Source organism: Dermacentor variabilis, chromosome 10 (genome assembly GCF_050947875.1).
Source record: "Dermacentor variabilis isolate Ectoservices chromosome 10, ASM5094787v1, whole genome shotgun sequence".
In the NCBI taxonomy this organism is placed as follows: domain Eukaryota; kingdom Metazoa; phylum Arthropoda; class Arachnida; order Ixodida; family Ixodidae; genus Dermacentor; species Dermacentor variabilis.
This window is the reverse complement of record NC_134577.1, coordinates 70,121,057-70,143,320: the sequence shown is the minus strand read 5'-3', so window position 1 is coordinate 70,143,320 and position 22,264 is coordinate 70,121,057. Positions and strand designations below refer to the sequence as shown.

Sequence of the window (22,264 nt, the reverse complement as noted above, 5' to 3'; positions counted from 1 at the left end):
GTTCCCTTCATGCAGGGGCGAAATCTAAAGTTCACGCCTAGAACTATTAAGTTAGATCATGCCGGAAGTCTGTGCAACATTCCGGCTTTTATTTCGTGCAGCAATGAACCGTATAGCTCGCCCTTCTTCCTGTGAAACACTATTAAATCTCGGAAGTTCTGCTCGTCGGGTTAAAAGACCAATGAAAGAAAGTGTTCCCACATGTGCTGTGTATATACGTGTCTTTGTGACCTGCCCTGATCAAAGGATGGTTTCATTATATTATTCTCGCATGCGCAGGTAAATTCATAAATCGTAATAATATATTGTGCCAGAACACTTTCGTTGAATTTGGGCTGTATTCATGTCCTGGGTCAGACCTCGTCCATCTGGGTACATTTAATCCTCACATTATTTGCCAGCGTTCAAGGCAGCATACCTTAAAAAAAATACTACTGTCAACCTCTAATTGCATAAAATGTAACGTGAGGTTTCCTCACTGCAGGTTCGCACAACCTGTCCCCTGAATTGAATAGTTGTAAATTTTCCTTTCCTTTGCAGCTTCACACATTTTTTTCATTAACGTCTGATCAGCAAATCGCTCGGAGTATACCGGCAAAATATTGACTGTAATTCTGATGCCGCGTTTAGAAAATACCAAATTATGAAAACGGCAAAATGCGAAATCTTTATAACACCCACTTAAAATTTAACAAAATAACAGCCATTGGTTCTTGACTCCTCCCCCACCATAATCGTCCTCAATCTTGCGTGCACGTTCTTTTTGTAACACTATCGACTTGTTGCTGGCCTGTCATTAAGACTATGATGCGCTAATACGCACTTGAAGTTGTTTAACTTAACATACTGGTACCACGGTGGTAAAGAAAATAAAAAAGCAATATTTAATGTCATCGATGAGACACGCGACATAATGCCAGTGGCAACTTTTCAGCAGTACGTAGGTTAAGATTCAACAGTCTTGTTGAACGGCCTAGAGAAGGCAATGAAAATTTTGCTAATTGAATTTGGTTTACGAACATTCAGACTCCATAATTCCTCCTTGTACAATGTAGTTCTTCATTAAAAGGAACACTCTGGTGCGTGATTCTTTGCTAGAGCTGCGGGCGCTAGCTGAAAATATGACAGTACACTTGTCAGGTACGTAGGGACAGGCCAGCATACGAACCACCATACCTGTGCTGGGAAAAACTGCACATGCTGCACTTTCATGTGTTTCCCTGAATGGCACTCCACACAACTTCCTTTCTGGCGCTGGTGCTCAGTGGCGTAATACAGATATAGCTTTAGAAGTTCGAGCTGTGTGAAATGACTGTGAGTATTGATTAGAAGGAAATAGGCTTATTCGGAATATATTTTGAAGACCACGTCTTTCCTAGCGAGTTACACTAACTTTTCCGGATCGGCTATCTTCCTTGCCTTCTGCGTGGGACGATTTCCAAGACAGCGCACTTTAAAATGTATGCTGACCTCGAAGACAGTGGAGTGAAAACATAAAGCATTCCGACGCCCTGCTACTCTCCACAGGCGAGGGGTGACACGATAGGGTGCCGTGTGTGGTGGCCCTGCCCCTTTCACACCCGCAACTCGCTCTAGATTAATTTTGATCGACTTCAACTGCATGCTGAATCTCCTTCCTACCTTCTTAGTCAAAGTCCTAGGAGGTATAAGTACTACGAACTCCGTTTGCTGTTCAGATAATTTTTTTTTCATAACAAGGTTTCACAGTATGAAACAAGAAAGATAACTCTTACCCACATGCGAATTGTGTGCTTAGTTTGTCGTTAGGAGAGCAAGTGATCAATAAATTATTTATGCAAGCGCTTGGGTTTATGGCATCTAGTGTTTGAAGACTTTTGCGGCAATTTTTTTTTGCAGGAAGTACTATACGGCTACAGTCTTACAGCCCCCGTCATTGGTAAGCACTTTTTTGGTAGTTACCAAAGCAACAAATATGTGACAACTTGGGCCGTCAGTGCGTAAAGAAAAACGAACGGACCTGAAGTGCTGTCGAAATTAACGCATTTATTGTGATTGCTGGCCGCAGTGAATGGTGGTAGCAGTGCTGCTGGTGTTGGCGTCGTCATCGGAGCCATCCTTGTGCTCCTCATCCTTGTAATTGCAGCAATTGCATTGACTTTCTACTATATTCGGTAAGCATTCTTCAACAGAACTCTTCTTCACTAGAAAGCTTTTTTATAAGCAGCATTTCAATAGATGTTAGTGCTTGTAGACGGCACCCACTGCTCTTCTCTGACATAAACTTATAGAAATTGATAGAAATGTAAAAGAAAAGCAGATTAGAAAAAAATACAGTGACATCAGTTCGCAAACTACACAGAGCTAGCAAAACTGTCTGTACATCAGCTTTGCCAGCACTTGTGTTTGCTTCCTACAAGGGGTCAAATAAAATAAAATAAGAATGCCTGAAACTATCGATTGGTATCGCATCGAACCTGAGATTGTTGTTTCCTCCTAACTCATTTGGGTTCCGGAGACAATCACGTACTTGTTGCTTCCCGGAAAAAGAAAGGCAAAACATCTTTTCAGAAAATTTTAGATATAGCACAGTCGTTCGACATATCTCTTGTTCGATTGATTTCCTGAAAACCAGTCGTACAGCCGATGACTAATGGTTAAGGGGTTCACGGCTGGGTGCCGTGTTCACCAAGTACCATTGACGTCTAAGTAGCAGCATAATGGAGGGGCAAATGCATGAAGGTGACTACAGCTTCAACGGGATTAAGGTTAATAATTAACACAGTTCTCACCACATTGAAATCCAAAATCTCATGCAATGTGTAAGCACATCGATTTATCAAAGCCCTTATCGAACATCAGCTGTAACTCTGTCATTTCAGTGTTTCAGTCTAAACTCCATCTCGCGATCTATGGCGGAGAATATCCAGTTCAGTCGACCAAATAGACATACTTTAAGAGTCATTGCGGAACACATTCTCTGTATGAGCCGCAGCTCGAAAAAAAAAAAAAGCCATCACTCCGGTGTCTTCGATCACTGATGGCAGGTCTGGGGTATAGCCTATATTTTTCTTTTTCTTTTGTGGCCGCAGCACCGGCATTCATACATAACATTAGACGGAATGAATTAAGAAAACGATGACATTGTTTAGGGCATGGCGGCTGCGTTTAAATATAGCATCACATGACAGGGGATGAGACAGAGCGCGTCTCACCTCACAGGCAAACTACAGAATTGTAGCTTACTCCTACCTTCGTTCCTGCGTTTAGTGATCACTTTTTTATACCTATTTTTTGATGTGAACCTAGTCGTATCTCCTTGTATTTCAAGTGACAGAATTGTTTCTCCGCTAATATTGAAGAAAGATGCACCGCACGCCCGCATAAAAGTATCCTCGTGTGTTGTCGGTTGTTCCCAGCCGAAAATTCCTGAAACGTTCTTCTCCTGCAGGAAGCGCCAAGCTGTTGCTTACCGCTCCAAGAGCCCCACTAAGCGCAGCATCAAGGAGCGCCTCTCCAGACTTTCCAAGTGTAAGTCTTCTTCAATCGTTAAATTAACGTGAGGTTTTTCTGCAAATGTGGAACCTCAGGAATAAAAATCAGTGAATGAGTGAGAGAACGACCGAATGAATGAATGAAAGAACAAACGAATGTGTTAATGAATGAATGAATCAATCAATCAATGATCTATTTGCCAGTGAAGGTACTCGAGTCACAGGCGCGTAAGGAGGTGGCGAAAAAATAAAAATGAAATAAATAAACAAATATTTATTGTAGAACAGATGCAGATTCAACGCCCACGTAGAAATCTATGTGGAGCAAACAGGATGTGAAGCGGGTAAATAAATGTTATACAACTAACACGATGCGTACAACTGTGTTAACTTCCATCCAATGTGGAACGTACAATCTTATGCAGTGTTTATGTTTATCCACCACGAAAATCACAACTTTAATCTCATGCAATCATGCTCATGCACTACGCGACTCGGGATGTATGCCGACATGCAAACGTCAAACCAGCCGGATGCACAGTTGTTAGGCGCAGGCTGCTTGTCGAGGGCATACTAGTGATGACAGGTTTATGCACTTATCTATCTACAGTTCAGTACCTTTATCTCTTGAGTCAGAGTGGAGCATACCGATCATGGAGTATTGGACAAGAAAGAGTACACACCTACCCAAAGACCAAATCAAAGGAAACTAAAGAAACCGAGTAATTATTTTCATGAAAAGGCATTTTCGTTAAGAGAGGGCTGACGAGAACGTAATACTTCCACTCAAAGGTATCTATACAGCACAGCGGGCTCTTAACGGAAAACTGGATGTATATAATCAATCCAGCAGCACGCAGACACCTCGTCGAACCCGTTCAAGTGTCTAAAGAAGGCTTTGCTTTAATAAACAAACAAATAAATAAATACATAGCACAAGGGTGCTATGACGGACACCAACCACCGATATAAAAGTTGAAAAGAAACGAGAGTGAATTATTTAATGCTTCCGTAATGTGTCTTGTTTCTTTGAAACATTTATTTCTTCGTCTGTGCGCATTATTCTGATTTGAAATATATAAAAGAGGTAAATCAGTGAATATTTGTTCAATGAATGAACTGGGGTCACCAAGTAAGTGTGGGGGAAAAGTGGGAATATTGAAAGCTAGACGTAAAAGAATTCAGTAGACAGAACGCCTGGTGGGACATGGACATGGTAGGGGACTCGTACCAACTTCGACGTTCAATTATTTGGTCGTAATGCGCTTCCACGACATTATTGGCGCTTCTCGTAAATTTTTATTGACACTGTTTAGCGTGATATTTCTTTGATCGCTTTAATGCAGGATATATATATATATATAGGAAGAGAGAGAGATACGAGAAACCCAATGAGTTTAGGCATGCGCATGTCTGGTTTTGCACCCAGAATGGGGAAGAGCCCACTCGTATGAAAAGAGGGGAGAAAGAAGGTAGAAAGAAAGCTGCAAGGGACTTGCAGATGTGAAGGTGCCCATTGAGTCTATCAAGCGTTTACAGAAGTGTGTTGAGTTGAAAAATTGTAGCGATTCCGTCGCTGCTTTCCGCACGACCATCTTACGTGGCACTGATCCAAGAATATTCGCTTCTTAAAACGTATCTCTTTAGTCCAGCCGGCTTAGAACCATTAGGCGGGCGCTGGGCGTCTTAATCTAAGCAACATCCTAGGACGTTTATGTCAGTCTCGTCGATTACGCAGAAGAAAACGTTACTCACTGATGCAGATGTAAGGCGAATGTTCGAAATCTGAGAATTATATGCATCAGTGAAGTCGACAAACCATGTAGATGGTTCAATGACTTACGACTGCTTAAACAGGGACACGGTGATGCGTTAGTTACGAAGCGCACCTTCGTCGCATCCCACAGTTGCATTATTCGCAAGTCGCAATGAGCCATGACATGCTGTAGGAAAAGTCGACATTTGCGCCACTATGTTACATTAGCGCAACGGGGTTACGTTGGTGTATGCATTGCATCGCATTTGCGTCCTTAGCGTTGCAGGAAAATAAAGATTACATCCCTTTTGCTCGATTTCGCACAATCATTAGTGTGGTTAGCGTTAGGCTTACATAACGTTTGCTTTACCATTTGCGTAAACATTAAAACTGCTTCTCTTGGCACCGATTCGAACGTATGCATGGAATCCAGCGAATCTTTAATTTCGTATTAACCCTTAGCAACACGAATGAAAATGGAGCATTCCGTGAAAACGTCGAGGGCTACTCTTTCAAAACGCCATTTACGAAAAGCTTCAGCAAGTCGATACTCCAGTGTTGGCACCGTTACAGTGACGTGTGCGCAGACCACACCTTCCTGTTGTGTATTGAGATATAGGATCACTCATCCCGCGTTTTAAAGTTCTGCTAAGGTTGCTAATTCGAAATATTATTATTGGCATTCAGTAGTTTTTTTATGTGCACCTGTATTTCTCTAATTCAAATCGGAAAAGGATGCACTCCTTTATTTCGATATACCTCTCCCATACTTCTTGTTTCTTCATTTCGTGCAGTAAATCACCCTACTTTTACCTTTTATCTACCCTGCTTTGCAAAGAACACATTACTAGAGTATCAAATTCCGATGACTTCACCTCATGGTTTCCAGAAGTAAGCACGAAAAGCATGGATGGCATCATCCTGACCGGAAGAAAAGCGTATAGCATGACAACAAAAAACCAACCTACGCACAGAAAGAGTCAAGTACAATGCAACGAACGTAAGGATAACGGTATATGGGCGTTAGCGAAAAAAGAAGCCTCGAATTTTCCCTCTTGCACAAGGGGAAGAAGAAAAGTTTCAGTTTGCTTGTGCAGAGCAAATTCAAACGTCGGCTAACTATGGCGCCGCATGGTTCTTCATCGTCGCCTGAGCGCTTCGTGTCACTCATGAGTTAAGAACCAGGCAACACAGTGAAGCTAGCGCTGCTCGGACGTTACAACAATCGATGTTTCTGAAGCGTTGCTTGCGCGTAGGACACTCACGCATTCCCGTCTCTTTCAGTGGACGAGAACAGCATGTCGGAGTCGCGCATGACGCTGAACATGGAGAGCAGCGATTCGGTCAACATGACAGTCGTGGCGAACGGCGGGCTTCCGTCCAAGCCGGTTCCCGTGAAGCGGCTCCAGGAGCACGTCATCCAAGGTCAAGGAAATGGCGTGCTCAAAGAAGAGTACATGGTGAGAATGCTGCCGTGCATTTTCTACTTACTGACATGCGAGCTAGCGCTCCAGCGCACTGTGATAGAGCCTCTGAAATTTTGCTTTCTTACTACGCTTTGTGCTAGGTAAATAAACATGAAAAACGTGCCCTGATGCACGTTAGTGCTTTGGGTAAGTACGTAGGTTACTGCTGCCATTCAAATAGCTTTAGAGCTTACCCAATTTAACTCGCCCAGTCATGCTACATATGCGTGTTGCCTTTAAAACTTCTGCACGAGACTCACTTTTGATTTTATTAGTCCGAATTTCTTGGCACATTGTGCCAACATATCTTTGTCTGATGCGAAATAGTCTTACAATTGGCCATATTTTTTTGTTACAGACCACGCCGAAGGGACAACTTCATCCGTGGGATGTCGCGAAAAAGGCTGAAAACAAATCCAAGAATCGCTACGGAAATATTCTCCCGTGTAAGGCAGGAATTATATTCAATATTTATATTATTCTTTCGCAGAAGGACCACGAGCTTTGTCGCTACGTGCTGCGGCCATTGGCGAAAATGTCTCTCGTTAAAGTCAACGTGGGTGAACAAAAGATCCATAGGTACGAGGGTAAATCAGAAAGTCGTTGCCCTTTTCTTTATTAGCCAAAATAGGGCACATGCAGGTATATACAGAAACACGTACTATTCTACGTACCTTACGCTGTTTTTTCACATATTCCCCGCACCGGTTCAGACATTTGTCCCATCGCAGCATAAATTTGAGATGCCCTTTCAGTCAGCGACGCATGCGGCCTCGCCGAACGCACATTGCCATGCAAGTCTTCGCTGCCTCTTGGGAACTCACACCGCCACCACTTGACACTTCTCGAAGCGAGACACATTTTCCCATACGTGGGCTGCATTTCCCTGTGTATTTTGATTGCCGTTTGTTCCTTGCTCCGTAGAAAACGAATCACACTTCGTCGCTCGTACGCCGCATACGTGGGAAGCACAACCGCCATCTTTAACAACTGACAGCAGCGCCGTGTCGCGGAGCTACCGGCAGATAAGGCAGGGCAGGTCCAAGAAAGGTCCACCGCTGGGAATGGATATGTTGACTTCGCATTTACAGCCGTAATTTGGCTAAAAAATATCGAAGCAACGACTTCCTGCTTCGCCCTCGTACAATGAAACAAATACCAGAAATGTGCAAACGGACGTCAGTGCCTTCTGAAAACGTTGCAAGTTCCGGTAAGGCGACCTGCTGGCGAATACAACCTCGCACAGACGGCGTTAGCAAATTGTGTTGATGGCTTGCATTATGCACATACTCTTTCTTTTTGCCATGTTTTTTACATCCTCCAGGTGAGAGAAGGCGCAGATCTGTCGCAACATGTCATGTTATACAATAGCATGCGAAACGATATGCAGTAACAAAGAGACACGAAAAGGCGTCCTGTACCGCTTCTGGTCGTAGTGCACTATAACCGGTACGAATCAACTTGTCCAGCAACGACAGCAACATCTGTCGCAGCAGCTGGTGCTCACGGGAAGCGGTCAACATTCACGTAAAGAATTGCTATGAGCAGCAAATTTTTTTCATAAGCTACGTTGGCCCACGACTGGGCGTTATCCGGCGACTCGCAGGACCGGGATCCTCAAAGGCGTTATATTAAAAAGAATCTTGTACCCAATAAGATCTATATCCAGTAATTTTACATGATATGTGAGAACATACGTTTTTCTTTGTGGATATATTCGTACGGCATTATTCGACGCGAGGCTTAAGGGCGCATGAGTGTGTGTGTTTCTTGTTTTATATAAAACTCCATTATGCGCCATAACGCGGTGACATACATAGTTTTTGCTAAACGATCATAACGCCACCAAAGCTCGACTTCAGATTGCTGATTGCAGTATCTGCCTTAATATAAATCATTATAAAGGTACTTTGTAATTAGCTCATGCACATTGCTGCTAATCACGCAAGAATTCTCCAAGTAGTTCCACAGTCGGACAATAGGACCACGAGCTTTAAGGTGACCAGCGGCCGGACCTCGCCCGCTGGTCACCTTAAAGGCAGCATGAGTAATAACACGATGTGTGCACTGGTTCACGGAGCTTCCTTGAGCATAACATAAGAGCTTCAGAAATGGTAGATCGCGCAAAAATTTGTCATGCCTCGACAAGTCATAGCTAGTTATTGCCGTAGGTCGTGTATCTTTGTCTAAGCCATTTTGTGCGTCATTGACAACTAAGCAAGAAACTGAGAGAAATATATAAAAAAAGAAGTCAGCTGTGTCCGACAGATTATCTAAGGAATCAACAACCATTTACTTACTGCATACCACGTGGCCCCATTATACCCAAGTAAGGGCGACTGCATATGTCGTTTTATTCTCGCTTGGTCCTCGTCTGCTTAGTGCAGTAACTTTTGTTTTTAAGTCACGAACCAACTAGCCCAGCAACAAGTTTTGTTAAACCCCGTGATACGTTGCCACATCAAATTCAAAGCTTTTGCCAAAGCGAGCGGCATCTTCTCCTTCCTACCTCAAGTTCGTCAACTTGCCCGTCAAGCAGCGATTGATCAGTAGCTTCACGTACACGTGATTTGTAACGCAAACGGGCCAGGCGAGGCGACAGAAAGGGCGAAGACGCGTCGCTACACATCACGTGATGCAATCATAGGTCCTCAAACTCACTCACGAGCCCACTCACTGAGACTCGCTGAGACACACCGAGAATATAAGTCGGATGGAACTCATGTAAGTCTTAGGAGTGTGAGTCCGAGTGATCCCGGCTATGTAGAATGTAGACGAATCTTAGTCCAAATCAGCTCAACTAACTAGTATTCTGGTGAGTCGAATGATGAGTCGAATTCGAGTGAGCTTTCAGCAAAAAAGTATGTATTTTATGCGTGACTGCCGAGTGCGTTACGCTTATCTTGTCGACCTACAGACACCATAAAGACTAACCTGTCAGTCGCTTCTTTTGCCCACGTATAAGTGGCGGAAACTCTGTGAAATGCAAGGTAGTCTGGAGCATCATTACTCAAGTGCTTTCGATAGATAATTGTTGTCAAATATTGATACGTTTGACTGCTTTGTTGGTTTTAAAAGAATAGATTGTTAAGAGTAATGTCATTCCTCCGATGTTCCAGATGACCACTCGAGAGTGCAACTGGCCCAATTGCCAGATTTTGAAAATACGGATTACATCAACGCAAGTTATGTACCGGTAAGAATGCCCGTTTTCACTGGAGTTGTGCTATGTGGCAAGGATCAATCACATCTATACAACTGATATTCGATCAATAAAACCATAAGCAAGTTTTCCAGTACTGCGCGAAAAAGAACAGTTCTTCATTCTATTATTCAACTATTTAATGAAATGGACCAGCGTTATATATAGTGCGTCCCAGCTAACGTCAGCCGTGCTTTTGAAAATTAAATATCGTATATAACCGGACGCAGCCAATGGTATTCTGTAAGCAGTGAGTCACCGCACCAGGACATTTTCTTTTTTTTTTCATAAATTCAACTGCCCATAATTGGATGAGATTAAGTAAGAAACTTTTTAATTACTGAATTGAGGAGGCAAGCTTTATTATAGAAAAGTAATTGTGTTTTAAAACGTCCGATTCAACTGTTTTTAATGCACTATGTCTCGCGTAACTATTTTTCACGGGTTATAATGAAAAGGCGCGAAGTATCAACATAGCCGCATGATTACGTGTCGGTGCACCGTGACACTATAGCGGTCCCAGTGATTACTCGGTAGAATTGATTCTGCTCAATGCCCGGCTCGGTGGTCGCCTGAAAATTGAGAGGCATCAATACGGACGTCGGCCACCACGCCTCTTCCGCGTGATGCTCGAAGGCAATGCATTGCGCTGTGGTATTGAGGAGGAGGACAATGGCATTGAGCCGAGTTAATTCTTTCGAGTAACGCCTGGGACCGCTGGTGTCGCGGCGGGCGGACGTGTAATCATGCAGCTATTTTCATATTTCGCGCGTTTTCTTTGTGACTCTGGAAAAAAAAATATAATTACGCGAGACATAGCACGCTAAAAAGAACTGAATCGGCTATCTTGAAGCACAATTATTATATTTCTATTGAAATTCGCGCGCCCTTAGTTGATTAATTAAAAAGGTAGTTAATTTATATAATCTAATTATCTATATTTCAATTATAAAAAAAACATCCTCGTGGCGTGGTTCGCCCCTGCTGACAGAACACCATTCGCTGCGTCCTCGTATATTCTATGCTTCATTTTTAAGGGCTTGGCTGACGTTAGCTGGGATACCCTGTATACTGAACACTGCTGTAGTGCGTAAAATTTATTACGACGCCTCACTTCAAATTTTCCTGAATGTCTTTATCCCACTTGTTCTATAGCATCTGATAATTTACCCTTGTGCGAAGTACGTTACTTTACGCCATATTTGTGCGCATATTGTATCACCTGTTGCTTTATGGACGTGCGATATCGAAGCAGCACACGAAGTGGTCGTCATTCTTACTGAAATCGGATTTGTAGCCATTCAACGTTGAAATATTTGATCGTTTCCATTTCTTCTTCTTCATTGACAGCCTAGCTAAAACTTGGGGAAAGCGACACGCGAGACCTCTATGAATAATTCTTTTCTTTTCCTTTGCAGGGTTACAAGTGCCCCCGCAAATATATTGCGACGCAAGGTAAGCGCCCTTCATTATAATGTCTCCACTTGAAATAGCCCCCTTCTGTATTCCTAAAAACCGAACTATCGTAACTGAGAAAGCTCTTAGGAAGCACTTATTGTTGTCAACTATATGGGAACTCCAGGCGCATTTCCGCCGTCGCCGTGAGGTTTCGTATGACTGATAGCGTGTGAGGCTAACCCGGCGAAAGCGGTTCGACCTCGCGCGCTAGATCGAAGAACGCAGCCCAGATGTGTGCCCTCTCCTGTCGCGCACGAAACAGGGGGGTGAGACGAGGAAGGAGGCACGTTGTTCTCCGGCGGCTGCTACGGTGCCTCGTTTTCCTCCTCGCCCGCCGCTCCGTACAGAGTGGAGACAACCACGGAGTCTACTACGGCGTTGTCCACGCGAATCACGGGCGCCGTAGTACACGCCTTTGACGCACGCCGTAGAAATGCCTCGCCGGTGCTCGTGTGTCTTGAAAGCGATCTGCGACGTGGCCAAAGTGCGCGCGCACGCGGGCCTCATCTTCAGAGCGATCTGTGATGTTTGCAGAGTGCGCGCAGCGCCGTAGCTTCGTATGTGCAGCGCTTTGGGTGTGTCGTTCGCGTTGAAGGTCAATTCGCTTGCTGCTGCCGGGATTCCTGACTCCAGAATTCTGACAGCGAGTTTACGCAGTCATCGAGCGGGATGTCATGCTTACCTGTGCGCGCTTAACCCCGTGCTGCCCCGTGCTGGTTAATTTAGTTAAAACACGTTGGCGGGCTGGTTGGTTTGATTCCGTGATAGAATGTGCAAGCGTGACTGAACAAGGACGTAGAAAGAAGCAGATACACAAAGACAGCGCTGTCTCTGTGTGTCTGTTTCTACATCCTCGTTGAGCCACGCTTACACATTCTATCAGTGGTAATTTAGTTAGCAAGCGAATGTTTACAAGTTTATGCGGCCAACAAAACTACTATCCTTACTTCGTACAGTTATCTACTAATTTGCTATCGCAATCGGTGCTTCGTCTTTTGGGCGGAACTGCGAATTTTTTATTTCGTAAGTTTCTTTGCTATCGTCTATCCACGTGCATGTGCAATATAAGCTAACGATGGCCTTCCTGCGTTATCTGCTTGCGTACCAGCCAGGAAAAATGAAAAAAAGAATGCATTGCTTTTCTATAATAAATAACAGGCGCGTTTACCTACTTTTTCGCCCTTCGTCGAGTACCCTTATGCATATTGTTTTTTGTAGCACATTCCGAAACTCGAAAAAAGGCTTTTGTAAATACAATGACTTCATCAACGTAGTGTAGTTACTATAATTTTGCCTAGCTGCACCAAGCTACCAGACCTTTAGTTAGGGTGAAAACCTGCACTACGCCTTTCGCAATGTTCGTTTTCTTCGAGTTGGGGTTTTAACTGCGGCATTCACCATCACTGTGTAGGTGAATGCAGCCATATATTGTTTCTATAGTCCTCAACATAGAGACGAACAAATAATGCCCAAATGTTTCTATGGTTTGTAAATATTTTTATTTCTATTCCCGCAATTAATTCTCCAAATGACGAATATCCCTTCACTGATGCTCCGCATAGTGCTTCAGAAGCTACAGTGTTCTGCTGATAAATACAAAGTCGCGCGTTCCCTTTCTCTGCACGCTGGCGACAGGGCAATGGTGGCGGATCGTGAAAAAAAAAAACTTCGCATCGCAATTTCACTTCACTCTAAAGAACCCGAAGGGTGCGATATAATTCCGAAGGTCCACACTATGGCATCTCTATTTGCTCTTCCTTCGGAACATCAAATGCAATACTTAAATGTTTTTGTATTTGTTTTTGTTTTTCGGGTTTCTAGGTCCTAAGCAGACGACCCTCACAGATTTTTGGAGGATGGTCTGGCAAGAGGGCTGTTGCAAAGTGATAATGCTCACCAACCTAAAGGAGCAAGAAAAGGTGCGCCGGCGTCTCAACTTCCAAAGCACTGCTGCGCAAGAGTAATCACTCTTACTTTGTACAATGAGTCAAATAGTCTCGGGGTGGCGCCGAATAATCAAGTACGCCTCCGATCATGGGACCGGGCCTTCTTGATTTTCAGAATACAAATTCGGCTTTTCTCATGTCATAGCAAAATAAATGAACTAGAGCTGCAGTCAGAGCATTGTCTCTATATCATTTGTTTTTGGACATTACTCAAAAGCGACAAAGAAAATAAGCATCACACGTAGATAAATGTTTATCGAGGCTCCACCAAAAGTATTGTGTATGCACTGGCTACGCGTCTCTTTCTGTACAGGATGGAAGCTTTGTGTATATAGTTGATCATGAAGAATGACCTAGGAGCGCGGAACGAAAACATGGACATGACTTCACTATTTGTCGTGTGCCTTGCTTTTATCATAAACTCTTCCCTCTGATTTAACATTCCTAATTTTTCTCGTGCAGCTTTCGCGCTATCTTAGGCATCGCACACCTTAGAATTGGCACTTATTTATGCGTAGTTTTTCTCGGGGCCAAAGGTTCCATGCTTTCGTTCTTTCGTTTTTTACCTAAACAGTGACAAGTTATATTCCAATTACACCTTGTTTTCATGAACTGCGGTTTGTGTGCGCGGTATGCTTGTAGCATTGTATTCAGCAGCAGCATCGGGAATAGGGAGGTAATTTAACTTTATTTCGTGTTTTCCAATTCGCCGACAACGCCCACTAATATGTTACGATTTATTTCGCGAGTTGTGTACAAGTGATTATAAATGAAAACAAATGTCACACCTTTGGGGAATTATTAATCCTTTGCCGCGGTCATTTTTGTTCCAGACAAAGTGTGAACAGTACTGGCCAGAGACTTCACAGAAGTACGGTAAATTCGGGGTCACCTTGATGAAGACTGACACTCAGGTCGACTTTGTTGTCCGGGAATTTGAAGTCTCACTCGTGAGTACTCCTTTCTGTCTCCTAAGCAACGAGCTCTTAAAATACTTCGAAGTAACTTGGACAGGTTTCGTAGAAAAAGAGCAAAAAAGCTAAGAAAACAAACATTTTTTTTTTACTTCAGAGTGGTTACGTATCTCAACAGTTGTGCAGCTTTTTTTTTATTGTACCCTAACGCTGCAACCATAGTTGTTGGTGTTCATAAAAATACTTGGGTGACGTAAAATTTTATAACCTCTATTTGTTTACCAATGACTAGTGCTGGTAACCAAATTATTGATGTGCGTTAAGCTAGTGTTTACGACGCGATCGTGTTTGCATTTTATCCTGCATGACATCCTTAAGTCCTAGTGTATAAAATATTGAAAATTGCCATATATGAATTGCAGTTATTGCATGTTTTCGTTGCTACTGCTTGCTTCAGTGAGATCTCGCCTCAAGGGAGGAATGACAATTTCCATAGATTATATGTATGGTGTTATGGACGTGTTGTTACCATGAATACGGGGCATATAGCAATAATTTATACAGCTTCTGTATGTCTAAAAACTTTCTATTCGCGCCAACAATGCCTATACATTCATTTCATTTCGTTTTCATTCATCTTCACCTTAATATCCCGGAGCCACTACATAACAGCGGGTTTTAATCTTTGCGACAATGTCAGAACAAATGACCAGAACAGCAAAAGCATCTCATTCAGTCTTTCGGTCTAGAGACCCTAACGCACAAATGCAGTGCACAGGGGCGCAGGTAGTAGATTATAAAGCAGCACTGAACGTACGGCAAGTTACGCAATTTTAAAAAGGAGTATTGGAAAGACTAAATTTTTAAAGATGTCGAAAACAGCAGAACTTAATAATAAAGCATACCAAACAGCCGCGAGTCACTAAAATCGCCATAGATTTACGCACAGTAAAGAAAAAATGCACACTGAATGACAAAAAAATAATAATAGTAATCATAGAGAAACGTAAAACGACGATTTACTGAGCCAAGGATAATGCCTAACAAAAAGAATATTCGCACAAAAGTGGTTGCAGTCACTTGACGTGCGCAGCGTTGAAATAATGAAGCGACCAGTGAAGTGCTTATGCGTAACTATAAGACTGTGGGTGTAAACAGGTATATCACTTGTGGTGCTCTTTAATGCAGCACTTGTTTCATAATCCGCGTGCAATCGAAATTGAGTGCCTGACATGTTTTGAACACGTGCGTTTAAATAAGTGATCTCTAGCTGAACTACCGACCGCTAAGAATTGTTCCACTGTCTAAACTATGCGAATTTACGGACGCCTTTTCGCCGTTATCTACCGTGGCATCGCGTATCATCGCAATACGAGAAGCAGCTGGGCTGCAGGTATAACAAGTAACGCCACGAACAGTTAGCATAGCCGTGGCTTTTAGTATGTTACAGTTAAGGAGAGAAATGACACAGTTGCGGTTTAACTCTATCCAATCTTACTGTTTCAATTCACCAGGAAAACAAGCCCAGGACTGTTGTCCAATTTCACTTCACCACGTGGCCAGACCATGGCGTACCTCTCTATCCAGACGCCCTGTTGCCTTTTCTCAGGCGTATATGGGATTTCCAGCCACACGACGACCATCCAATCATTGTTCATTGCAGGTATGCAGAATAACGCGCATGTGTGGCACGCCACATCAAACAACGTTAACAACAGAGCGCTGAAAAAGATGCTGCCTATATTATCCTATCCAAGATATTCTACTATTTATGATATCCTACAGTTAATAGGTGCCGTGGCATATGAGAATAATCGGCAATGATCCCTGATGTTAACCCGAAAATGTATACTGAAGTGTGTACGAATAAAACATCTCGTATACAAGCTATACAAAATAAATGGCACAGCTCAAATTTGTCTACCTTGCTTAGGAGCGTTAAAGTTGTGAATGACGCTACGCAATAAAGTGCAAAACAAACGAAATTTGAACTGACCTTTCACTCTTGTGCAGACCACTGTTGGACTTTGCGTACATTGTTACTGTTGCGCAGAAACAGCAAATTCTAAAAGCAGAGAGATGGCGCCGTCATTGGCCTGCGCCTCTATTTTAAAACAGTTATAGCATATGGTTCATCCTAATATGGACTAACGCAGCCGACTGAAGAAAAGAGTGGGTGATTAGAGTACTACATGCTTCATTTTTTTTTTGCTACAAAAGGCCATGAAAGCCCACTTAACCCTCAATATACTATGCGTCGACGTATTAAGAGTACAAATTTAAATGTAATCTAACATGTGGCATTCTCAAATCTCTCTAATTTCCTACCCTGACTTTGACTGCCAGATTTCTGGTCGGGTGACGCCTTGATAGCCATCTGATGGCCCTGCCATTCCTTGTTGTCCTTCTTCCCTATTGAAGAAAGAGATACGCCTTATATTACACACGCGCGGAATGGAAAAAGTATTACAACATTTGGTTTCAGACAAAATAGTTCGTTGCAGGGGTGATTGGTTTGGGATAGAGAGAAGAAAATGTGACGCTGGGGTCTTGAGGGGAGGGGTCTTCCGATCTGTGATTCAGAACCGAAGCCTCCCGAACCGTACCATACGAATGCTACGTGCCTCCTACGTGGCATTCTTTCGTATGGTAGTGGTCCATTCCTCGTAGAAGTGGACCGTAATGTCTTGGAGCACAGACCTGAGCTACTTCACAAATATCTGGAACCCCCAGAAGATTCCCAACCATATCCAATGAGCTCGAGTTGTCATAGATGAATTTGTGGACTTCTTCTAGGGAATCCCGAAGCATTAAATAGGATTGTTGGATGCCAAAATTTACTAGGTGGGCCGTTTTTTTAAGCGAGTGCCATTAGTTTTCATAGCATTGAACCGGACCCTTACAATACGATCAGCTGCATTATAGATTTTTTTGCGCATGCCACTGTGAGTTGCATTCAGAGCATGCTTACGAAAGATGAAAAACTATCTGACTTTACGAAATAAATGCTGAGGTTGCGTACTACGCAAAGATGCAGGCGCTATCGGGCAATGTATGCTTGAATGCGAATAACGCTTTCTGGGATCAACCTACTATGACGTTATATCCTCGATCGTGTTTTATTCATTAAATTTCAGCTAAAAATAACTGCTATAACATCACTTTGCACGAGGAAGTACCAAAACGTGATTGGGCTTCTACTAAAATGTCGACGTAGCGCACTACCCTACACTCTGCGCTCTCTTTCTACCCTTCTCGAATTTCCAACTACAATTTCAATGTGACACGTTACCCCTGAATTTATCCGCTGGCTTCCTTGCTATTCAAACGCAGGCCAACCTACTTCTTTTTAAAAGGCAATACACACCTTTCATTTTTCATCTCGCTTCTCCACTGTGCTCGCAGACAGTGATGGGAAATATGGACAGAAACTAAAATGCAACTAAGCGAACAAAAAAATTGTACCTGTCTTTTTGTAATTTACCAGCGAGTGCTGTTTCAGTTACCCATGCATGAGGCCATTGATGCCAGCTAAAGGACTGCCAAGAATTGAACGCTTGAAAGTTAGATATAGCATAACCTACATAACGTGTTCTTATTTTTGTCACAAGCTCTCCTGAACCTATAACATGGCCTATTCTTAATAGGATCGTGAGTTATGTTTGCCTCAAATATTCTGGTTATCCTGCTCTCCCACAGCGGAGGCATTGGCCGCACGGGAACGCTCATCTTGGTAGACAGCATGCTATCGCAAGCAGAAGCAGAAGGTGAAGTCAATTTGGTGGCCCACCTGCATGCGATGCGCCAGTGCAGAGTCAACCTTGTTGAGTCCCTGGTAAGAAATATTTCTTCGCCCTTTCACTTCACCTCGCTCATGACATGCAGCGCCTTTATCCACCAGCCGCTGGTGATTAAACGCACCTGAATGCTTGTCAAGGGTGTCGCAGTGCAGTGTTTGTTGCGGCTTTCATTATATTATATATATATATATATATATATATATATATATATATATATATATATATATATATATATATATATATATATATATATATATATATATATATATCGTAGCGTTATAACAGCGTACGTAAAGATAATAAATAGCCGGCAAACGTGGCTTCCCGTGACAAAGTACGAAAAGCAACCTGACCTGCTGTTCAGAGATGGCCAGGAATCTCCAGCGTGCGGTGCGGTATGGTTCTGAAAAAAAGTTACGTACAGTGATTACTACTGATTACCTACCGATCATGACCGTTTACACAAAACAGTATTTAGCTTATAAAGAACCCCCTACCTCTACCCCTACTCACCCGCCCCGCTTTTTTTGGTCACCATAAACCTTAAATACGTTTTAGTACGTTAAGAAAAAAAAATAACTGCAATCATCTCAAGAGAGAGAGAGAAAATAATGCAGAGAAAGGCAGGGAGGTTAACCAGAGGTAGTTCCGGTTGGCTACCCTGCGCAGGGGGAAGGGTTACGAGGGATAAAAAGAGAAACAGAGTGGAAGAGGGAGATAGAAAGAAAGGGAGACAAGCACGAACAAAGCGCGTACACTACAGAACGGTAGGGGGCGGCATTCTTAGAGTCTGTCGTGAAGCCCCGTAGACCGCAAGAACGTTAATAGCGCGAATAAGGCCTTCAACGCGGATGTTCTTTCGGAGCATTGGCCTAAAGCTTTTAGTTCTGAAAGTGGACGATTGTCCAGCTGGTCCAGTACCCTGCACATCACTTGTCTCTCAGCACTGTATCGCGGGCAGACACAGATAATGTGTGCGAGCGTCTCGTCGATGTTACATGTGTCGCACGTGGGGCTGTTGGCCATTCCTATGAGGAAAGCATAGGCGTTTGTAAACGCAACGCCCAGCCACAGACGGTAAAGCATGGTCTGTTCACGTCGCGGTAATCCAGGCGGGAGGTGCATCCGTATGTCCGAAGACAACGAACTCAACCGACACATGGTGAAAACATTTGAGTCCCACAGGGGCAAAGTACACTCACGGGACATCAATCGCAGCCCAGCCGCAGCGTCTGTTCGCGAAAGCGGAATGAAGACTCGTTGACCACTTTCATGTGCCGATCGGGCGGCTTCGTCGGCTTGGTCATTCCCGCTGATGTTACAATGTCCTGGAAGCCACTGAAAGATTATGTTGTGTCCCTTATCATAGCTTTGATGATATATGTGCCGAATTTCTGAGGCCAGTTGTTCATTGGGTCCGTTGCGCATTGGGCTTCGTATGCACTGAAGGGCTGCCTTGGAGTCACTGAAGACTGTCCATTGTTGCGGTGGTTTCTGCTTAATGAAATCAAGTGCAGCACGGAGCGCCGCGAGTTCTGCACCCATCGATGTGGTCACACATGAAGTTCTTAATTTTATTTCCTCTAATTGTGCCGGGATGATGACTGCAGCAGCTGCGCTGTTGAGTTTTACTGAGCCATCTGTGTATACATGTTTCCGGAATCTGTGCACGTTGTGAATGCGCTCCAAAGTTGCTTGCTTCAAAGCTTGCAATGGCGCTCCAGCTTTCTTTCTGACTCCTGGAATTGTCAGTTGCACTTGCGCCGGTGCAGACACCACAATGGATCTGACAATCGTGAAGCGGGCGTAAATTCTGATGGCAAGTACGACTGATGTCTTACAATAGTTTTAGCAAAAGTTGAAAGTGGCCTTTTTGCTGGCAAGCAAGCAAGATTGTGTGCGGGAATCCGAGTCAGGTGTCGGATGTGCGCTCTCAGGACATCTGTATCAATGCAGACTGTCAAAGGCGCGTCTCTGGCTATGGCCACTGTCGCAATCGATGACGTTGTTTTGGGAAGACCGAGACAAGTCCTGAGTGCTTGGGCTTGCACGCTGTGGAGTTTGCGAATATTCGTAGTACAAGTATTACCTACTACAGGTAAGCTGTACCGCAGGAAGCCCAAAAACAGTGCTCGATATAGTTGCAACATTGACGGTACTGTTGCGCCCGAGGACTTCCCGCCGAGAAACGCAAGAAGGTCCACAATGGCGGCCAAACGCTTCGTCATGTGCGAGATGTGAGGGCTCCAAGACAAGTCTCTATCAATGATGACGCCAAGAAATCGGTGCGTTCGTCTATATCATATGACTTGGTCAATAATCCGCAAAGCATACGGGGACATCGATTTACGAGTAAAAGCAACGACTGCACATTTCTCAGCAGAAAGCTCCAGGCCTTGTCTTCTTAGGTATCTTGACACAGCCGTTGAGGCTTTCTGAAGTCGTGCGCGGACTTGTACACGTGTCACGCCTGAAGCCCATATGCAAATGTCGTCTGCATATACGGAGAGCTGTACGGTTTGCGGTAACGAATCAGCGAGACCAACGAGCACCAGGTTGAAAAGGGTAGGGCTGAGTACTCTGCCTTGCGGTACACCACGACTGGTATAGCTAGATGGCGTTGGTCCGTCTTCAGTCAAAATAAAGAAAGATCTTCCATGCAAATAGTTGCATATCCAGCGAAAGGTGCGTCCACCAATCCCTACAGCTTCTAAGGCGTCCAGAATTGCCTGATGATCTACATTGTCGTACGCACCTTTAACATCAAGGAATAGGGCCGCAGTGATTCATTTCAGATGTTTCTGGTGTTGTACGTATGTTACCAGGTCGATAACGCTATCTATTGACGAGCGGCCACGTCGAAAACCAGCCATTACCTCTGGATAGACGTTGTAGAATTCCAAGTACCATTCTAGCCGTGCAAGTATCATTCTTTCCATCACCTTGCCGACACAGCTGGCCAGTGCTATTGGACGGTAAGATGATAATTCCAACGGGGATTTGCCAGCCTTGAGGAGTGGAACAAGCCGGCTGGATTTCCACGTTGTAGGGACCAAGCCGTCACGCCATGATGCGTTGTATAGGCCAAGAAGGGCATCTCTGGCCTCTTGACCAAGGTTTACAAGCGCAGAGTATGTGATGCCATCGTGTCCTGGTGACGAAGATCGCCTGCAACCAGCAAGTGCGGCCTCCAGTTCTTCTATGGAGAAAGCAGCGTCCATACGAGGATCCCGGGAGCAAGGGGGCACAATGGGAATAGGTGCGCAAGGTGAATACGTGAGCGCCGGACCCGCGATCCTTGCGCAGTAATCTTCGGCTACCTCGACTTCTCGGCGTCCTTGATGTAGGGCTAGAGACTTAAATGGACGACGCTGTTGAGGAGCTGTTCGAAGACCACGGATTGTTCTCCAGACAACCGACAGAGGTTTACGTGGGTCGAGAGACTCACAAAACGACTTCCACCGTTGATTGCGGAGTAAAGCAAGGCGACGCTGAATTTTCTTTTGAATGCGTCTGGCCTCTCTAAGGTCGTAGAGTGATTTAGTCCGTCGGTACCATCGCTCCGCTCGCCGGCGGATTGCACGGAGGCTCTGTATTTCCGAATCAAAATCTGTGTATTTCTCTAATGGCCGAAATGAGCGCATAGAATCCTGCATAGCCTTGGCGATCTCAAATTCTAGTGTGGACGAAATGCCTTCGTGGCATGCGTCTTCCATAAGGGATTTAAACACGGGCCAATCTATTGTTTGTTTAAAATTTGATGGAACGGATTTGGTGAGGCCTTTTATCTTCAGGTAGGTAGGAATGTGGTCGCTTCCGTGGGTTTCTATATCTGCGAACCAATGGACGCAGCGAGTGAGGCATCGCGAAACAAATGCTAAGTCTAAACAACTACTGTATGTCCGGCCACGCAGAAACGTGGGACTGCCATCATTTAGACAACAAAGTTCATGGTCGCAAGCAAAGGACACGAGGTTTCTTCCTTTCGAATTTATCTTGTTGCTTCCCCAAAGTGAATGATGCGCGTTGAAGTCCCCAACAACAATCCATGGACCAGGTGTCGCATCTATAATGTCACTCAGTCTCTGCCTATCAAAACGACTTGATGGAGAAAGGTAAGCGCCCACTAAAGTAAACGCAAGGTTTTGTTGTTTCACGGTCAAACACACATACTGATTAATGTCATGTGGCCGCACTGGATGAACAACATAAGTCAATTCACACCGTATGTAGATGGTCACTCTGCTAA

General features: G+C 44.1%; 2 protein-coding genes across 4 annotated transcripts in view; one reads left to right on the top strand and one right to left on the bottom strand.

The window, feature by feature from the left end:
* The window catches only part of LOC142560696 (uncharacterized), a 259,423-nt gene that overhangs the window by 139,834 nt on the left and 97,325 nt on the right, over positions 1-22,264 (bottom strand). For 2 of the 3 annotated variants that reach the window (XM_075672957.1, XM_075672955.1), the window contains exons 3-4: positions 18,369-18,418; positions 16,212-16,280 (exon numbers count right to left, since the gene is read on the bottom strand). In XM_075672957.1, coding sequence (XP_075529072.1) covers positions 16,212-16,280; positions 18,369-18,418 — 119 coding nt within the window. Of the gene's footprint in view, positions 1-2,159; positions 2,264-16,211; positions 16,281-18,368; positions 18,419-22,264 lie in introns of those variants that run through there. The other variant, XM_075672956.1, reaches the window with a different exon arrangement.
* LOC142560693 (receptor-type tyrosine-protein phosphatase kappa-like) overlaps positions 1-22,264 on the top strand; it is a 135,259-nt gene that overhangs the window by 99,031 nt on the left and 13,964 nt on the right. Inside the window, exons 24-34 of the mRNA XM_075672951.1 lie at positions 1,879-1,918; positions 2,048-2,153; positions 3,431-3,510; positions 6,514-6,689; positions 7,054-7,141; positions 9,815-9,891; positions 11,316-11,352; positions 13,177-13,274; positions 14,135-14,251; positions 15,730-15,878; positions 17,915-18,050. Of these exons, the coding sequence (XP_075529066.1) occupies positions 1,879-1,918; positions 2,048-2,153; positions 3,431-3,510; positions 6,514-6,689; positions 7,054-7,141; positions 9,815-9,891; positions 11,316-11,352; positions 13,177-13,274; positions 14,135-14,251; positions 15,730-15,878; positions 17,915-18,050 (1,104 nt within the window). The remainder of the gene's footprint in view (positions 1-1,878; positions 1,919-2,047; positions 2,154-3,430; positions 3,511-6,513; positions 6,690-7,053; positions 7,142-9,814; positions 9,892-11,315; positions 11,353-13,176; positions 13,275-14,134; positions 14,252-15,729; positions 15,879-17,914; positions 18,051-22,264) is intronic.